The sequence below is a fragment of the Aquarana catesbeiana genome, linkage group LG04 (assembly GCF_042186555.1).
Source record: "Aquarana catesbeiana isolate 2022-GZ linkage group LG04, ASM4218655v1, whole genome shotgun sequence".
NCBI lineage: Eukaryota > Metazoa > Chordata > Amphibia > Anura > Ranidae > Aquarana > Aquarana catesbeiana.
The window spans coordinates 287006690-287025052 of NC_133327.1; the positions used below are offsets into that span (position 1 = coordinate 287006690).

The window sequence follows — 18363 nt, forward strand, 5'->3', positions numbered from 1 at the left end:
GCTGTGGTTAAAGTTAACACTTGTAGCTGACTGTGCCTTCTCTTATAAGGCTGGATTCACACATGAATGTTTTCAGATCGTAAAACGCCCAACAAGCAAAATCCCATTCATTTCAATGGCACTTGTTCACATCTGAGCGTTTTGTCACATGACGCAAAACGCCTGAATAAACGCCCTCAGCTCAAAAAAGAACATGAGCTTCTTTGGGGCAGATTACAGGCATTTTTTCTGCCTTTTACATTGGTGACCTGTACAAAATCGCTGTAAAACGGCAGTAAAAACGCTGACTTTGAAATGCTCATGTGTGAATGCAGCCTCAATCTACAGTAATTTTTTGATAGCTGAAGAATTGCTGAGCCAGATGACTTTTCCCATGACTTTCCCCACAGATTGCAACTGAAGTCTTCACATTATTTTACTTGTGTTTGTTTTTTTCATAGTCATCTGTGGGCTTTGCTGGGTTTATGTGCATCACTTGACAGCATTTGATAAATCCCAGTTGTTTTAATTTCCCTAATAATAGTGTGTGAGCAACACAGAGTAGCTGAGGCTTAACGTCGTGGAAAGCGTGGAAATGTTACTTATTCAATGGCCTCGGGATCTGGCTTGAAAGCAAAGGGCTTTACATCTGGCACCCATCTTATGAAGTTATGGTGCTAAGGTTTATGGTGTCAGTAAGAAATATTTTGCATCATAATTTAATAAATATTTTAGTTTTAGGTTATCTTAGAAAACTGCCATAAATATGTGTTTGCCAAAACCTTAAAGTGATCCTTTCAATTATCTGTACAGGACAAAATATAAGGGTCAGTTGAGCTCCTACCTTTCCTGCAGCACTATAAACTCACCATTTTACCTTTCCCTTTTTATTTTCCTTTCTTTTCCTTTTCCTTTCCTCATTCAGAGAAGTAAAGTGACACTTCTGGGTATGGATGGGCATATGACTCCTCCTCCTCTCCCATGTCAAAGTGCTGTATTAGACCCAGCACTGTCTCATGGGGACATGGATGCAAGCACTGACAAGTCAGTTTGCTACTTACACAGAGCTTTCCTTCCCTGGTCCTGGCAGCCTAGTGGGTCGCAGCAACCTAGAAAGTCTCAGATTTTCATTTGAAAGGTTAGACTTGCAAATATCAATTTTCAGTGCAGTTTTGTCCCCTTAACCTGCCATGCAGAACTGTTGATCCTTAAGACCCTGCAAAATAATCAAATTTAAAGTCTATCTAAGGGCCAGTTCACACCAGACGCAGTCCAGTGTGTTTTCTTTTTTTCTGCATCCAAAAAAACGCATGGACAGCAGGTTACGTGTTTCAATGACATAGTTCACACCAGGGCAGTGCGTTCCAGTGCAGTTAATAAAACTGGACCATGCTGCATTTTCTCTACACTGAAACACGGCTCCCGAACACATCAAAAACGCACCAGAATGCATTACAGCAACAAAAACCTTGGGAAAAAAGAAACAAGAGGAGAAAAACCTACTAGAACACTTTGAAATAGCATCAAAAATGCACATTGTGTGGTGAACTGTATGCAAAAACACATCTGGAACACATCCGGAGTGCGTTTTCGGGGTGTGATCAGGCCCTAAAGCCATAACCCTTCTGTACTTTCTACGTTTTTTTCTGAGGTAAGGATTTCAAATCCTTTGTCGGGATTTTATTGCTACCTTTGACATCAGTACTAAAATTAGGTTTACTAAAATAGGATGAAGGGAAGCCCTTCTATAAGGTGATGATGGTCATCTGGTGAACTTAACAAGGCTAATTTTCACAACATGGCTGCAAAGTGATGCATTCATTTTGCATAAAAGTTTTGCTATCGCCCATGAAACAGAATTTATTTTGGGGTTGAGGTCCTATTTTAATGCTACAGCACACCATTAAGGTAAATTAAGCAGAAGGAAATGTATCCGGACATGCATCTGATTGAAACCCTACTTAAATAAATTCCCTTCCATTATGCCAAGTAAAGTCTAAGCAGACTTAAGTGATTTTAAGCTGGTATAATACTCATAAACTTGTATATAAGTCTATTTATTCAGGCTATACAATAGCTTTGCCAACAAGTTAATCCTCAGATGAAAAGAGCTGCCATTCTCAGAGATTACTATAGGATAAACCTATTTCCATCAGGATTTCTGCTAAGAAGTGGTATGTGCAAGCATTCTAAACTGCTTTTCTGTCACATAACATTACTACGCCTCAGCTGTATGGTGCCCTTTTCCTCTTTTCTGTAGAATCAAAAAATGTTCAATTTCATCTGAAGATGCTTTATTTATTTTAATGCCAAACTTAATGTTTTAGGCCTGGGCTTTTATTTATTTATTTACACCTCTGCAGCTCTAGTCATCTAATGTGTATATGCACATTGTGTCATTTTGCAGGTATATTTTAGTGTTGCATTCAGGGGTCAAAAAATGTCCTAAACCTGCATTAATAGAAGAGGTTTTCAGTGTAATTTACGCTCATACACACCTAAAATATGCACATAAATGTATTCTAGTGGCAAGAATAAATTGATATTCTAGCCAATAAAATGTGTGTGCACATGTAAAAACATGGCATTGGAGACATTATTTTTTTTTCTGGCAGCATATTTGGAGGTGTACATGAGGCCTAAATACATTTTTGTTTTGAGCCTTGTAGATTGTTGCCTAAGCAAATGAATAACTACTTTGTACATACCCTTTGTTTGTAGTCCATTTAATTTGTCCTAAGTGGGAACCAAAAATATCCAATGTTCTTTGTCCTTACAGCCAATATTTGCCCCTATGTTTAACCCCTTCATGACCAGGGTTAAAACAAACCTTAGGATATGTTTATCTTTCTAATAAAAATAACAAATGCACACATTTTTGCAGAAAAAAATGTGCATTTATTTTTTCCTGCAGAAGCCTTGAAAGCATTGCACCAGTGATCGAGGTTACGATGTCAGTCTTCAGCATACAAGCCCTGCAGCTCTCTACCCGTACCTTCATAAGACTGCCTGAAAGCTGCATGGCTTGTGAATGAACTACGAAAGTGTCCTTATCAGCACCCTTGAAGTTCATTCAGAAGTACAAGCCATCAGCTGCGGTGGCTGATGTTACATCTAGTTCGTTCATTAATAGGAAACTGTGAATAAATGACCCACCTGTGTGGGTGGAGCTCCACACAGCTGCACCCTTTTCAAAAAGTAACAGTGGGTACCGGGGTGGGGGTGATCCCCTGCCCACTGTACGCTGAGGGAGGGATTGGTGGAACTGGCAGTAGGAGCTGGAACATGTTCCATGTTCCAAAAGCCGAACTTGGCCTTTAATACCCAGATCCAGTTTTGCAACTTTGACATGTGTTAGTAAAACTGTACATATCGTAACCACTTAGTGTATCCAGGTGGCTTATACCTTGTTTGTTTTTTTTGTTTTGTTGTTTTTTTTTTTTTTTAGGACAAATTAGGCTTTCAAGCTGTAGCCTTATATTTTTATGCTATTACCCTGACTCACTACCAGAAATCCTGCAAAATAAATTCTCCCACTTCGGACTGTTGCAGGGATACCACTCATGCAAGCATTATTTGTTTTTTTGTACCTGTAATAGGGTCCATAAACAGTATTACACACTGACCATAACACTTATACTGACACTAGGGGAAAAAAAAAGAATTTCTATTTAAACATACTACCCCTAACGGACATACACACTGACAGTAATGCCGCGTACACACGAGCGGACTTTACGGCAGACTTTGTCCGGCGGACTTTTCAACGGACTTTCCGAATGAACGGACTTGCCTACACACAATCAACCAAAGTCCGACGGATTTGTACGTGATGACGTACCACCGGACTAAAACAAGGAAGTTCATAGCCAGTAGCCAATATCTGCCCTAGCGTCGGTTTTTGTCCGTCGGACTAGCATACAGACGAGCGGACTTTTCGACCGGACTCGAGTCCGTCGGACAGATTTTAACCATGTTTCATTTCTAGGTCCGTCAAACTTTTGAGAAAAAAAAGTCAGCTGGAGCCCACACACGATCCAATTGTCCGACGGACTCCAGATCGCCGGACCAAGTATGCCGTAAAGTCCGGTCATGTGTACGCGGCATTACTGACACTATTTGACCCACTGACATTAACTGACACTAACTTACTGATGCTGACACACTGACGCACTAGCACTAGAGACAATGCATCTGTCTACTTCTCCTTCATAGAGGAGGAACAACATTGGGGTGGGCTACAAGGTGAAACATAACTGATTGCCAATCGCCGGCTTTCACGGCGTTCATGTGATTGGAATCTGGTTCCCCCGGGTCCCAACCGTTGGTGCAAATTCCAGAGCTGTCACAGAGCGAGCATGCTCCCAGCACAAACACTAGAACACATATATGCAGCGCCCAGGTTTAAAGCCCACTTCCTGGACACCACATATATATGTATTACATGGTTGTGAAGGGGTTAAAGTAAAAAATGGCAAAGCTACAACCTTACATGTAGGGGTCTTGCTACTTAAGCCCTCATCTAGTAGTTGGATACAGATATATAAGAAAATACCAAGGCAGAAGGAGCTACAAAATGAACTATTATAAAGTAAACTTGGAGCCAAGTCCTGTTTCTATGAGGTTCTTATTCCGCCAACACCACTTCAAACAGTTGAATGAAAATCCATTTTTAATTGAAACACCTTTAAAACACTTTAAACGTGGCTAGCTATGTAATGTTAAGCCACTGTTATCTGAATGGTTAAATTGTTTAATACAATTGAAGTAGACTATTATTATGCTGTGAAATAGTCTATTTTGGCAGGTTTGTTTGCCCTTTAGGCTCAGATACAGTCCAAAGAATGCATTTGCATTGCACATTTATCCATTGCACCACAAAATATGATGATTCTACATTTTCATACACTTTAAAATCACACCAGGTAAAATAATCACATACTGAGAGATTATCCTTGTCTATAGATCTTCTTCCAATCGTTTGTACATTTTTTTTTATTTCCTTGATTATGAAAATAAGTCAATCCCTGGGTTTCTTATTGTACATATTTTTTTTTTTTCTGTTTTCAGATGTACCTTGTGATATTCCCAGAAGGAACACGCTACAATCCTGATATACCACAGGTCATTGCTGATAGTCAAGCCTTTGCCATGAAAGAAGGTAAAATAAAAATGATAAATGATCCTCCTGACACTTGCAAATAATCACAAGCTCTCATTATATTAAAGTACCATGTATTTTTTGTTGTCAAATAGCTTTATTTCAATTTGTTTTTCTTTTTAAAAAATCTAAAACAAGCAGGGCCCTCTGATTCCTACTGTATTAAACTGTATTGTAATTGTACTGTCTGCCCTTATGTCGTAAAGCACTGTATAAACTGTTGCCGCTATATAAATCCTGTATAATAAGAAGAAAAAAATACCCAGCAGATTATTCTAGTCTGACATGTATTTTCTAGGGTCAGTCCCTCAAAATATGTATTTCCTGATCGTGCAGGACACGGCATCTTTAAATCATTAATAAATCATTAATATGCAGCTACCTTCAGATGATTTGACACCAGCAAAGAAAGACATCTTACATATAACCTCTCTTACTTGGTGATGGACCTCATCTCTTTGCTGAGATAAACTCAGCTTAGCAACATAGCCACTGCAATTTTTCTCGAATCCTCTTCCAGGGCAGCATCCGAGAGATAGGCTCCTCCTCCCTAAAACAGGAAACACATTAGTCCACCATTATAAATTTCACAGTCTTACCTGTGTGCCTCAGTTGTTTTGTGTTTCCTCCGGACCCACAGGAGCTGCAAAACGTTTGTTATTTTTTCACTTGTCTCTGTGCTTGTTGCTGGAGACCCCCTGCCAGCATCCCATACAGCCCAATGGGCCTTGGGAGGGCGAGCAGGCGCAGCACTGAGCAACTTTGCTCAAGCCTGAGATTTCGCCCCTACTGAGGGGTCTGCAATCATCCCCCCAGGCTGCAGGAGGACTTCGTCATCCCCCCCATGCCGCTGCTCTAGGTTCTGTGCTTGCTTTAACACCCCCCTCACTGACTTTCTGGGAAAACTGGGGCCCGCCAGTGAGGATACATCAGTTGCACCAGATGGCCGCCCCCCCCCCCTCGCCGCTGCCCCCACCGCAGCGACAGAGGATCAGGTAGGGGGATCTTTACCTTCCATCCAGGTCCCTGGTGGCCGCGGCCGACACCCCAAGCCAGGCAACTGATCCGGCACCTGCTCTCCGGGCGGCGCAGCGGGGGAGCTTGCAGGCCGCTACATGGAGCCTGGGGGTGTACCAAGATGGCGCCGGGAGGAGGTTCCGCTTCCGGGTGGCGGCCATTTTCCCGTAGCCTATCTCCAGGAGGAGATAGAGCGGGACACACAGGACACCCAGGGGCGGGAATTTTTTAAAAAAAAAAAGAGAAAGAAAAATAATAAAAACAAAAATTAGAGTACAAATTAATTTTTAATGCCCTTCCTACCAGTATCATGGGGATACTACAACGCAGCGGCATGTGCAGGTGTGTCCACCAACCTGCACGAGGTCAGCCGGGGGCGGGGCCGGAGCTTATGCAGGAAGCAGTTAAAAAGGCCCCCTAAGCAGAGGATCCTGGTGGCTGATCATGTCTGACACTTCCCCACCCTGCCCTGCAGATCCTGCAAGTCAGGACAGCTCCAAGGTAAGCCAGAATACTCTTGAATTATCTCTGTCTTAACCTCTCTACAAGACTACCTACAGGCAGTCTTTGACCACCTGTCTCACAGGGATTTTTGCTCACTATGCTTGCTTCTAGGCAAAGACCCCTGAGGAAAGGAAGGTTAAAGGCAAAACATGTGCCTCATGCAGCCACAGGCTTTCCCCAGATTGGAAAAAGCCCCTGTGCCAGAAATGCATAGACAAAATGGTGGCCAAAGAATCACAGGGATTTTTGAAAGACCTGCTCAATTCCTTCAAGAAAGAAATTCAGAGCACCATGGCGCCACTACGCTCAGCTATTGAAAAATTAGAAACACCATCAAGTGCCGCTCAGGCCAGTATCCCATCTACCAGCGGAACATACATTCCGAGGGATAACAAGGTACAGGCAGAACAAGAGATGGATTCAGATGAATCCGAGCAATCTGAATCAGAAGACGGTATCTGTTCAGACTCAGAGGAAGAAGATGACACTACAGACTGCAACCTGTTTCCCTCAGAGGATACAGACAGTCTTCTTAAAGCCATCACTGACACTCTAGGCATTAAAGAACAGAAAACCGCAGAACTCACTATACACGACAGGATGTACAAGGGGCTACAGCCCAAGAAGCCAAGAACGTTCCCTATACACCAAACCCTTAAAGACATAGTCAAAAAAGAATGGGAAGACCCAGAGAAAAAACTTTTTATACCCGCCACAATCAAACGCAGATACCTGTTTGCGGAAGCAGACATCAAAACCTGGGCTAAATGCCCCAAGGTGGATGCCTCTCTGGCAAAAATTACGAACAAATCTGACTTGGCATTTGACGACGCAGGTACCCTAAGCGACCCCATGGACAAGAAAATAGAAACCCTCCTGAAAAGGGCATGGGAAGCAGGGGAGGCAAACCTAAACACGGCTATTGCTTCCACCTGCACAGCCCGAACCTTGCTAATCTGGTTAACCCAGCTGCAAGAACTACTGGAAAATGACACGCCCAGGGAAGAACTAATAAAAACCATCCCCACACTAACTAGAGTGGCAGCCTTCTTAGCAGATGCTTCAGCAGAAACTGTCAGAATTTCCTCTAGGACCACGGCACTACTGAACTCGGCCCGCAGAGCTCTGTGGTTGAAATCTTGGGGGGGGGGGATGCCCCTTCCAAGAACCGTTTATGTGGGATCCCATTCACTGGAGACTTACTGTTTGGTCCTGAACTAGAAACAGTCCTGGATAGGACTGCAGCAAAAAATAAGGGGTTCCCTCAAACCAAGAAGAAACAAGGGAAGGCGCCCTTTCGGCATTTCAAGAAATTCAATAAGCCAGGGGCAAAAAAGCGCTGGGGTCAACAAAACAAGACAGGCAAAGGTGAATTCATCCTCAAGCCTACTACCCAAAAGAACAAAAAACAATGACTGCCTTCAGGTGGGGGGCAGATTGGCGGCTTTTTCCCACCAATGGGAGGAGATAACAGAAAACAAATTCATATTGCGCACCATAGCGGACGGTTACGCAATAGAATTCTCCACCCGCCCCCCAACCAAATACTTAGCGACCATGCTACCAAAGGACAGCGATCAAGCAAAAGTATTTTTAGAATCCCTGCAGAAACTACTGGATCAGAAGGTGATTCTCCACGTTCCTCAAGAGGAAGAACAAAAGGGCTTCTACTCACACATCTTCGCAAAAAGAAAACCATCAGGCAAACTAAGGCTGATACTAAACCTCAAACCACTCAACAGAGGGATAAAATACAAGAGATTCAGAATGGAATCTATCTATTCGATCAGGAACATCCTACCGCGGGAAACATTCATGGCAACACTAGATTTACAGGATGCCTACCTACATGTCCCCATAAGGGAGGATCACCAAAAGTTCCTAAGGTTCGCAATTCAGGCGCCAGCAGCTACTCTGCACCTACAGTACACAGCTCTCCCCTTCGGAATCTCTTCGGCACCAAGAATATTCTCAAAAATAATGGCAGAAGCACTAAAAGGTCTAAGACAGCAGGGTATTGGAATAATACCATACTTAGACGACCTACTGTTCTTTGCGGACTCAGCAGTAATCTTAGAAAACAACCTGCGCACAAGTATGACCTATCTGCAAAACCTGGGATGGATAGTAAACGCAGAAAAATCTCAAATGACCCCAAGCCAGAGAGTGGTATACTTGGGATATGTACTGGACTCCAGACTGTCAAAAATTTTCCTAACAAAGGAAAAGGACGAAAAAATTACACAAGCAATTATCTCCCTGCTAAGGAATCATTCCACAACAATCGGGCACGGAATGTCCATACTAGGACTGATGACATCTTCCATTCCAGCCATTACCTGGGCACAAATTCACATGCGACCCTTACAGAACTACATTCTGTCCCAGTGGGATGGCAGGCAAGCATCCCTGGACAAGTCCATTCCCGTCCCAGCCACAGTCAAACAAACACTCCACTGGTGGCTCAACCCACTTCGGGTCATCGAGGGGCGCAGGTGGGCTCAAGTCAATCCAGTCAGGATCACCACCGATGCAAGCTCCCTAGGATGGGGAGCCCACATGGAAGGGCTGTACTCACAAGGGAAATGGACATCCAAATGGTCACAAGCCTCCTTAAACTTGAGAGAGCTGAAAGCTGTGGGGGAAGCGCTAAAAGCCTTCAAGCCAGCATTACAGGGGAGAGATGTAAAAATACAATCCGACAACGCCACGACCGTCACATACCTAAACAGACAAGGTGGTACAAAATCCCAAAAGTTGATGAGACTGACACAATCAATCCTACTATGGGCAGAAACGAACACAAGATCGATATCCGGTATTCATCTGAAAGGAACAGACAATACATTGGCAGATTTCCTGAGCCGGAAAACGATAAAACAAACGGAATGGTCACTAAACCAAACAATGTTCACTCAAATCACTCAAAAGTGGGGAATACCCGAAGTAGACCTATTCACTTCCAGGGCAAATGCAAAATGTCCGATATTTTTCTCCCTGGACCCTACAGATGGCAACAGCGGGGTGGATGCTTTCAACCAAAACTGGAAATGGCATCTGTGCTATGCATTCCCTCCCACTGCCATAATCCCAAAGGTAATCCAAAAAATCAAGGCAGAGAAAACAACGGTGATACTAATAGCATCACACTGGCCCCAGAGAACATGGTTCAGTCACTTGAAAAACCTCAGCATACAACCTCAGCTGACACTGACGGACCGCCCGGATCTACTGTCACAAGGCCCAGTCAACCACCCGAACCACAAAATCCTGAAACTCTCGGCTTGGTTACTGAGAGGATAAAACTCCAGAACAAAGGCCTGTCAGACAGAGTAATCAACACCATCTTAAACAGCAGAAAGCCAGTAACGAGAGCCATCTATGAGAAAATAAGGAAAAAATTTGTTTCTTGGTACAAAGACAGACCAACCTCCAACGGTGGGATAATTCCAATAGTTTTGGACTTCCTACAAGATGGTGCAGACAAAAACATATCACCTAGTACCCTGAAGGTACAAGTTGCAGCACTTTCCTCGATCATGGATACTAGACTAGCGGAGGACCCGCTGATAAGACGATTCCTCATAGCACTTAAAAGATCCAAACCAGCCAAAATGTACAGAACTCCCACCTGGGACATGGGCACGGTACTTAAGGGCTTTCTTTTCCCTCCGTTTGAACCTATCGAGGATAGCTCAGACAAAAACCTCACGCTAAAAACTGCGCTCCTTCTGGCCCTAGTATCCGCCAGAAGAGTGGGTGAAATCCAAGCTCTGTCAACAATAGAACCATACTGTCTAATACATCCGGAGAAGATAATTCTCTCTCCAGATCCGGCCTTTCTACCCAAGGTCTCTTCTACATTCCACAGAACCCAAAACATCGTCATACCCTCACTTCCAACAACCATGGATAGTAGGAAAAGGGACATTTACAGCAAACTAGATGTAAGGAACACGCTCATAACGTATCTCGAAAGAACAAAGGAATGGCGTAGAACGACCTCCTTCTTCGTCCTCTATGCAGGAATCAACAGAGGGAAACAAGCTTCAAAAAGTACCATCAGCAGATGGATAAGGATGGCCATACAGATTACCTACAAGGCACAGAATCTCACTCCACCTAGTGAAATCAGAGCGCACACAACTAGAGCCTGGGCAACCTCGGCCGCAGAGAAAGCAGGGGCAACTCCGGAGCAGATCTGCAGGGCAGCGACATGGTCGAGCTTCAGTACTTTTGCAAAGCACTACCGGATAGACCAGCTGTCTGACCAAGACCAAGCTTTTGGTCGCAAAGTGCTCCAGTCTCTAACCCCACCCTAGTAAGTATTGCTTGATACATCCTCTCGGATGCTGCCCTGAAAGACGATTCGAGAAAACAGAGTTAGGTACCTGGTAACTCTTTTTCTAAGAAGTCTTCCAGGGCAGCACTAGTTCCCACCCTTGAAATGACAAAAACCAGGTACAGCGGGGGAGCTTGCAGCTTACAGGGAATTCCTTCGGTGCTTTAACATAACTGAGGCACACAGGTAAGACACTGAAATTTATAATGGTGGACTAATGTGTTTCCTGTTTTAGGGAGGAGGAGCCTATCTCTCGGATGCTGCCCTGGAAGACTTCTTAGAAAAAGAGTTACCAGGTACCTAACTCTGTTTTTATGCAGCTTCCAGCAGAGCCTTGGGAGACTGTATTGAGACCTGTCTGGTGAGATGTGAGGCAGCCCAGCATCATTGCTGACATGCACTGGATCCTGCTGTCGGCACTACCCTTGGCACATAGTGCAGTTTGTGAGGTAGCCACAAGTTTCTTTACAGGTCTATGTCCTTGGTCTGCCCGGTGCAAAGCCCTATCCAAAGAACTACAGAAAAATCAAAACTGGATAAGAGTCCCAGATAATTTTCATGGTTGGCAAATAAGTCATATAAGAACTTTCAGTGCATTTTGGAGGCAGCATCAGGGGGCTCAACAAAGAATAAAGTTTGGGTGGACTAATTCCTGCAACCTTGATGGTAACAAAGAGCAGAAGTCCTCAAAACATTCAGACTCCAAGGTGCCCTTGTCTAAATAATCCTTTTGAGGGTGCAGGGAAGCCATCGACTGATTACCAGTAATTGCGGAGGGCAGGTTACCAGGTCTTCCTTTCAAATTTGGTGTCATTTGTTGAGCCTTCTTGACCTGTTTATGTGTGCTTGTTGGCCTTGTTTGCCGTGTTTCCCAGCCCTAAATTGGGCTGCTTTTGGACATTCCATTCCTAAAGATTTAAAGGAGAATTCCAGCCTGAGCTCGTTTAGGCTGGGCTACTCCTGTAGGTCACTGGAGTGCAATTCGTTTTGCACTCCTGTGACCCATTTTCAGCAGAGAGTGGTCTGAAGTCCTCTCTCTGCTGACATCACAGGAATCCGTCCAGGCACCGCGTCATCACGAGAAAGTCTGGATCCGCCAGGTACCTGGACTGATACCCATCTCAGCCTCTCAGCCTCTCAGCCTGCCCCTCCACATCTCAGCGCTCCAGTGAGCGTGGGGGAGGGGCAGAGCTCAGAGCTGTGAGAACCCGAGCATTAGCGGTGTTCGATCGCTCGGTTCTCAGTGGTGAGGTGGCGGGGGACAGATGCAGCATCAGACCGATGCTGCATCCACCTAGGTAAGTATGATTCTGGGGAAAAAAAAATAAAAAAGGCCTGTGCCTTTTACTGTACAAATGAAAAATAATTTTTGAATTGCCAGGTACATAATACAGTACAAGGCACAGGTCCCTCCCTTCTGTTTCTATAGTCTCCTTATTGCTTGCTACAAAACTAAGGCTAGCTGGGAGTGGGAAAGATTACAATTTGCGATTGTCAAGTCACCTGAGAGCTACATGTAACCCAGTTGTAATGATTTAAAGAAGCCTGTATCCTGCACTGTACTCCAGGAAACAGATTTTAATGGTAAGTCAAAAAACTGTTTTGTAGTCCGTTTGTGTAATAGATGTTTTACATGGTTTTCATAATATATTGCACTTTGCAAGAGACTATTGAGTTGTTCTCAGTGCCTGCCTCTGTGGAATGGGAAAAACAATTGCCACAGAAGAAAGTATCCTTTTAAACAGTTTGTTTCCAAACAGGCCTATGAAGGTTCCTCCAACATGCTCATCTATTTGTTTATTGCTTGTTTTTTCGGAATACGTTTTCAACATGCTGGCTTTTCTACTTCATCAGCAGGGAACATTAAGAATCATGACAGTTAGTCCAACAGGTCTAACTTTTACAGGCCTTGATAAATATCCAAGACTAGGAGCAGGGGCGGCTTGAGTGTGCCGTAAAAAGATTGCACTGTTTCCCTCTGCAGCTGTGGCAATGACGCTAAGTAAATGTACAGCACTGCTGACTGCAGTGCCAACCTAAAGTCTCCTTCCTCCGCCTCTCTCAACACTCCCCAGCCCCCCCGCTCAGTGTCCTCCAACGCTGCTTGCAGAAAGACTATAGGGGTGGAGGCGGAGCTTATTTCTGCTGGGAGCATGCCTGCAGGAGTTCATTATGCGAGATGTGTGGAGGGGAGGTGGTGGGTTTTGCAAGATGTTGAGACTTGTGTGCAGGGGCTTGAGATGGGGGTGGGGCAGTGACAGCAGTGTCTGCAGCATTGTAGGAGGCCAGTATTAGTGCAGTGCAGCTAACTTCAATTGCTCCATGCATGCCACTGCCCAGTGGCCTCTGCAGTGCTGGAGCAACGAATTAGGACACCATATACTTTTATATCATCTGCACCCCTCTCCTACACGTACCAACCACCGCCATACACTCTGCACCCCTCTCCTACACGTACCAACCACTGCCATACACTCTGCACCCCTCTCCTACACGTACCACCGACTGCCATACACTCTGCACCCCTCTCCTACACATACCATCAACCGCCATACACTCCGCACTAGGGATGCGCATCTTCACTGGTCTCACAATTCGATTGCGATTATCCTGTCCACGATTCAATTCCGCAATGCATCACAATTACTGCTCAAGTGCGCATGCTTAAAAACTTTTTATTCAAGCAGTCAGGAAAACTCAATTTTTCTCCAGAGGCAGGGGGGTGGCTGGGATCAGACAGAGGGGTGATGGTAGTGGAGGGATGGGATGAGTGACACTGGCACTCGCCTGCTCTCAGTGTCCCCCCTCCTCCATGCTGCTCAGTGTATTTTCAGGTGCCTCCAGTGAGGCCTCTCCTGATGTCGGGTTTCCTCAAGCTCCTCCCCCCTGCACTCTACTGGCTGTCAGCTCATCAGCTGACTTTCTGCTTCAGTGAAGGGGAGTGGGCTTTATCCACCATGTAGCATCGCACGGAGCAATGGATGACGTCACCAGACATTGATTCAGCCAACTCGCAGCATCGTGAATGTCTCAATTGCGATACACTGATGCTGTGATTATACTCCGCACCCCTCTACTGCACGTACCACCCACCGCCATACACCCCTCTCCTGCACGTACCACCCACCGCCATACACCCCTCTCCTGCACATACCACCCACGGCCATACACTCCACACCCCTCTCCTGCACATACCACCCACGGCCATACACCCCACACCCCTCTCCTGCATGTACCACCTACGGCCATACACTCCACACACCTCTCCTGCATGTACCACCCACCGCCATGCGCTTTGGCGCCCCTTTCCTGCACATAAGAAAGTAAAGTCTCTGCCTGAAATCCTAAACGTAAATGAAAAAAGAAAAAGTGCTGCAAACAAACAACAAACCCTCCCCAACCTATCCAACACATTAGAAAAAGTAATGGCAAACAAACACTCCTGTGCGTTAGTGTGATGGCCGGGCAATCAGTGACTCAAGGGATAGTGTCTTTGGTTTTGAACACTAGAAAAAGTGCCTGAATACCAAATAGATAATACATTAAGCATAATAAGGGTAAACGAGAATGATATCAAATCCACAAGTGCAGATTTAAATAAATAAAAAAGAAAATCTATAAACATCTGCTAGCCCCTCTGGTCAGCAGGCAGTAAGATAGATGATAATCAAATAGATTGATGTAAAAATATAAGAACAATTACAATATCAATAAATCCCAAATAAAAGTGTAAACAATGAACACCCAGCTGACCATCAAACACTGTACATATGTGCAAAGTGTATAAAATATTCAATGGAATATAAATATAGTGAAAATAAAGTTCAATCAGTGGTGCAAATTCACGTGTTGTGGAGTGATCCCACTTTACTAAGCAATGTCAATCCATATAGTGAATCTTCAAAGCAATCCACCACCAGGCATGCACATTCACCTCCTCTTTTAGACCTATATAATATACTGTACAGGTCAAAAAGTGCTCAAGTATTCTTCTTGGTCATTCCATTATATCCAATATGCTTCCATGGAAATATACGAATGTCCCCTTCAGGTTGTTCACTCAGATATAGATGGTCGCTCAGAAAATAGAAGACAAGAAGCTTCCCATAGTGTAGAATGTTTTAATAACTCGATAAAAGGATATAAAATAACACTCACATAAAAGGGCTCCAAGAACCCATAAAATAAACCGCATGTAATACAGAGACTGGGTATGCCAATATGGCAACTTCCAGCGGCGTACTGGACGTGACGTTGCCACACTTCCGTCCTATGTGTTACGTCATGCAATTTATGACTTCATTGGGGAATTTGCACCACTGATTGAACTTCATTTTTAACTATATTTATAATTCGTTTAATATTTTGCACATATGTATTTGGTCAGCCAGGTTTTAATTGTTTATACATTTATTTGGGATTTATTGATATTGTGATTGTTCTTATTTTTATTTATTGTTACATCAATATATTTGATTATCATCTATCTCACTGCCTGCTGACTAGAGGGCCTTGCATGTGTTTATATATTTTCTTTGTAATTTCATTTATTTAAATTATGCTCTTGTGGATTTAAACTCTCATTTACCCTTATTGGGGTTCATGTATTATCCATTTGGTATTCAGGCGCTTTTTCTAGTGTGTTGGATAGGTTGGGGAGGTATACACGCCACCCCACTCTCCTGCACATACTAATAACCACCGTGCTCTCTACACCCCTCTCCTGTACATATCCACTGCCATACCTTCTGCACCCCTCTCCTGCACATACTACTCGCCACCATACTTTTCACACCCCTTTCCCTGCACGTACTACCCACCACCATACACGCCACACCCCTCTCCTGCACATACTATCCACCACCATACTCTCTCCACACCCCTGTCCTGCACATACTACCCACCGCCATACACTCAGCACCCCTCTCCCTGCATATACTACCCACCTCCATACACTCAGCACCCCTCTCCCTGCATATACTACCCACATCCATGCATGCCACCCCCCTCTCCTGCACATACTAGCGGCCAGCATACACTATATACCCCTCTCCTGTACATACTACCCACCGCCATACCCTCCGCACCTCTCTCCTGCACAAACTACTCTCTGCCATACACTCCGCAACCTTCTCCCTGCACATACTACCCACCTCTATACATGCCACACCCTTCTCCTACACATACTACCCACCTCTATACATGCCACACCCTTCTCCTGCACATACTACCCACCACCATATTCTCCACACCCCTTTCCTGCACATACTACCCACCACAATACACTCCGCACCCCTCTCCCTGCACATACTACCCACCTCTATACATGCCACACCCCTCTTCTACACATACTAGTAGCCAGTATAAACTCCATATCCCTCTCATGTACATACTACCCACCTCCATACACTCCGCATCCCTCTCCCTATACATACTACCCACCGCCTTACACTCCGCACCCCTCTCCTTACACATACTACCTGCCGCCATACACTCCACACCCCTCTCCGGCAGCATACACTACAACACCTCTTTTTTACTTACTACTCAACTCCATACCCTCTGCATCCCTCTCCTGCACATACTACCTGCCTCCATACCCTCCGCACCCCTCTGCTACACATACTGGCCACCATTACACCATAAACACTCCTCTTCTATACATACCCTCATACACTCCATACTCCTTTCCTACACATACCATCATACCCTCTGTAGTTAAGTGAATGTCCCACACAAGTACATACCACAATGGCTTGTTGACTGTGTGTGTGTGTAAATGATTATGCTGACGGACAGGCTGGGTTGTGGGGGGGTAATAATTGTACTGGGGGAAAGACTGAGCCGAGGGTGTTGGAAGTGTACTGTGAGCAGGCTGACCTGGGGGAGAAAATTGTGCTGGGGGACTGATCTATGGAGGGCTATTTGGGATTCCTCCATCCACCTAGTGTGTGTATATATGTATGTGTGTGTATGTGTGTGTATATATATATATATATATATATATATATATATATATATATATATATATATATATATATATATATATATATATATATATATATTCATGCGAGTTTGCAGCAGTCCCAGGTCGCAGGACAAGTCGTACAAGTGTGAAAGGGGCCTTAGCTCTCTATTTTCAGTGTATACAAAATTATATGTAATGGCAGTATTTAGTTTTTTAAAATAATGATTGTTCTGAGGTTTGTACATGTCTGTGAGACTTTTGCTTGTGGGACAGCAATTTCAGCATATTTCATATGTACAAGAAGGCTTTTGTTTTGCCATGCCCCTTAAAGCCCCTCCCTCTTTTAACGCAATTCAGTACCATCCACATTTCGCTACACGCGCCACATTACTGCTCTGCTTTCTTAACCCATAACTTTATCCTGCATGACCAACTATTGTGTTGTAGTTTGGGCAATACAGGCTATAGAGTTGATTTGCTACAACTGGAGCGTGCAAAATCTGGTGCAGCTCTGCATAGAAACCAATCACCTTCCAGGTTTTATTGTCAAAGCTTAATTCAACAAGCTGAAGTTAGAAGCTGATTGGCTACCATGAACAGCTGCACCAGATTTTGCACTCCCACTAGTCACTGCACCATAGGCCTCTGGGTTGTACTTTCCTCCTGGGCCAAAAGTTGCCAGTAAGCCCCTGACTAGGAGCCACACCACTTTAAATACCATAGGACATCCATAGATGTCCTTAGGTTAAAATGGGATGATGCTGCCTTTCCCGGCTCTGCCATCCGATAATGGATCCTGGGAGCGATGCGACTGGCAATGATGGCGGCACTACACATTTACAGAGGAACTGACGTTGTTCCTCCCTCTCTTGGCCCGGAGACTGCAGGCAACAAGGATTTTGTCACTTACGGTTTCAGCTCTTTGTTTACCTGGCTGTTAGCGCCTAGGAAAGCAGCTGATCAGACCAACCTGTGTCTGATTGGATGCATTGGAGGTCAGAGGATGGATTTGGAGTCTAATAGACCTAATAATCTCTATAAAGAGCATCTGTCACATGTTGTTCATCCCTTGTGATAGCAGTAAGGTTAATACAACTAAAAACGCCCCACCACCTGTGCTTATGTGCAAATACAAAACGCATACGTAAGCCCCACACGCATATGTAAACGGTGATCGCACCACATTTGTGAGGTATTGTCGCAAATGTCAGAGTGAGAGCAATAATTCTAGCACCAGACCTCCTGTGTACTACACTGGTAACGTACAAAGGTGTTTAAAGTGTCAAGTATGGAGAATTTTAGGTACTGTAGTTTGGCGCCATTCCATGGGCGGACGCAATTTTAAAGTGTGACATGTTAGGTATCTATTTACTTGCTGTAACATCTTTTAAA

At 44.4% G+C, this 18363-nt stretch overlaps 1 protein-coding gene across 1 annotated transcript in view; it reads left to right on the forward strand.

Moving 5' to 3' along the window:
* Positions 1 to 18363, forward strand: part of AGPAT5 (1-acylglycerol-3-phosphate O-acyltransferase 5) — a 151706-nt gene that overhangs the window by 68969 nt on the left and 64374 nt on the right. Inside the window, exon 5 of the mRNA XM_073626651.1 lies at positions 5050 to 5140. Within this exon, the coding sequence (XP_073482752.1) occupies positions 5050 to 5140 (91 nt within the window). The remainder of the gene's footprint in view (positions 1 to 5049; positions 5141 to 18363) is intronic.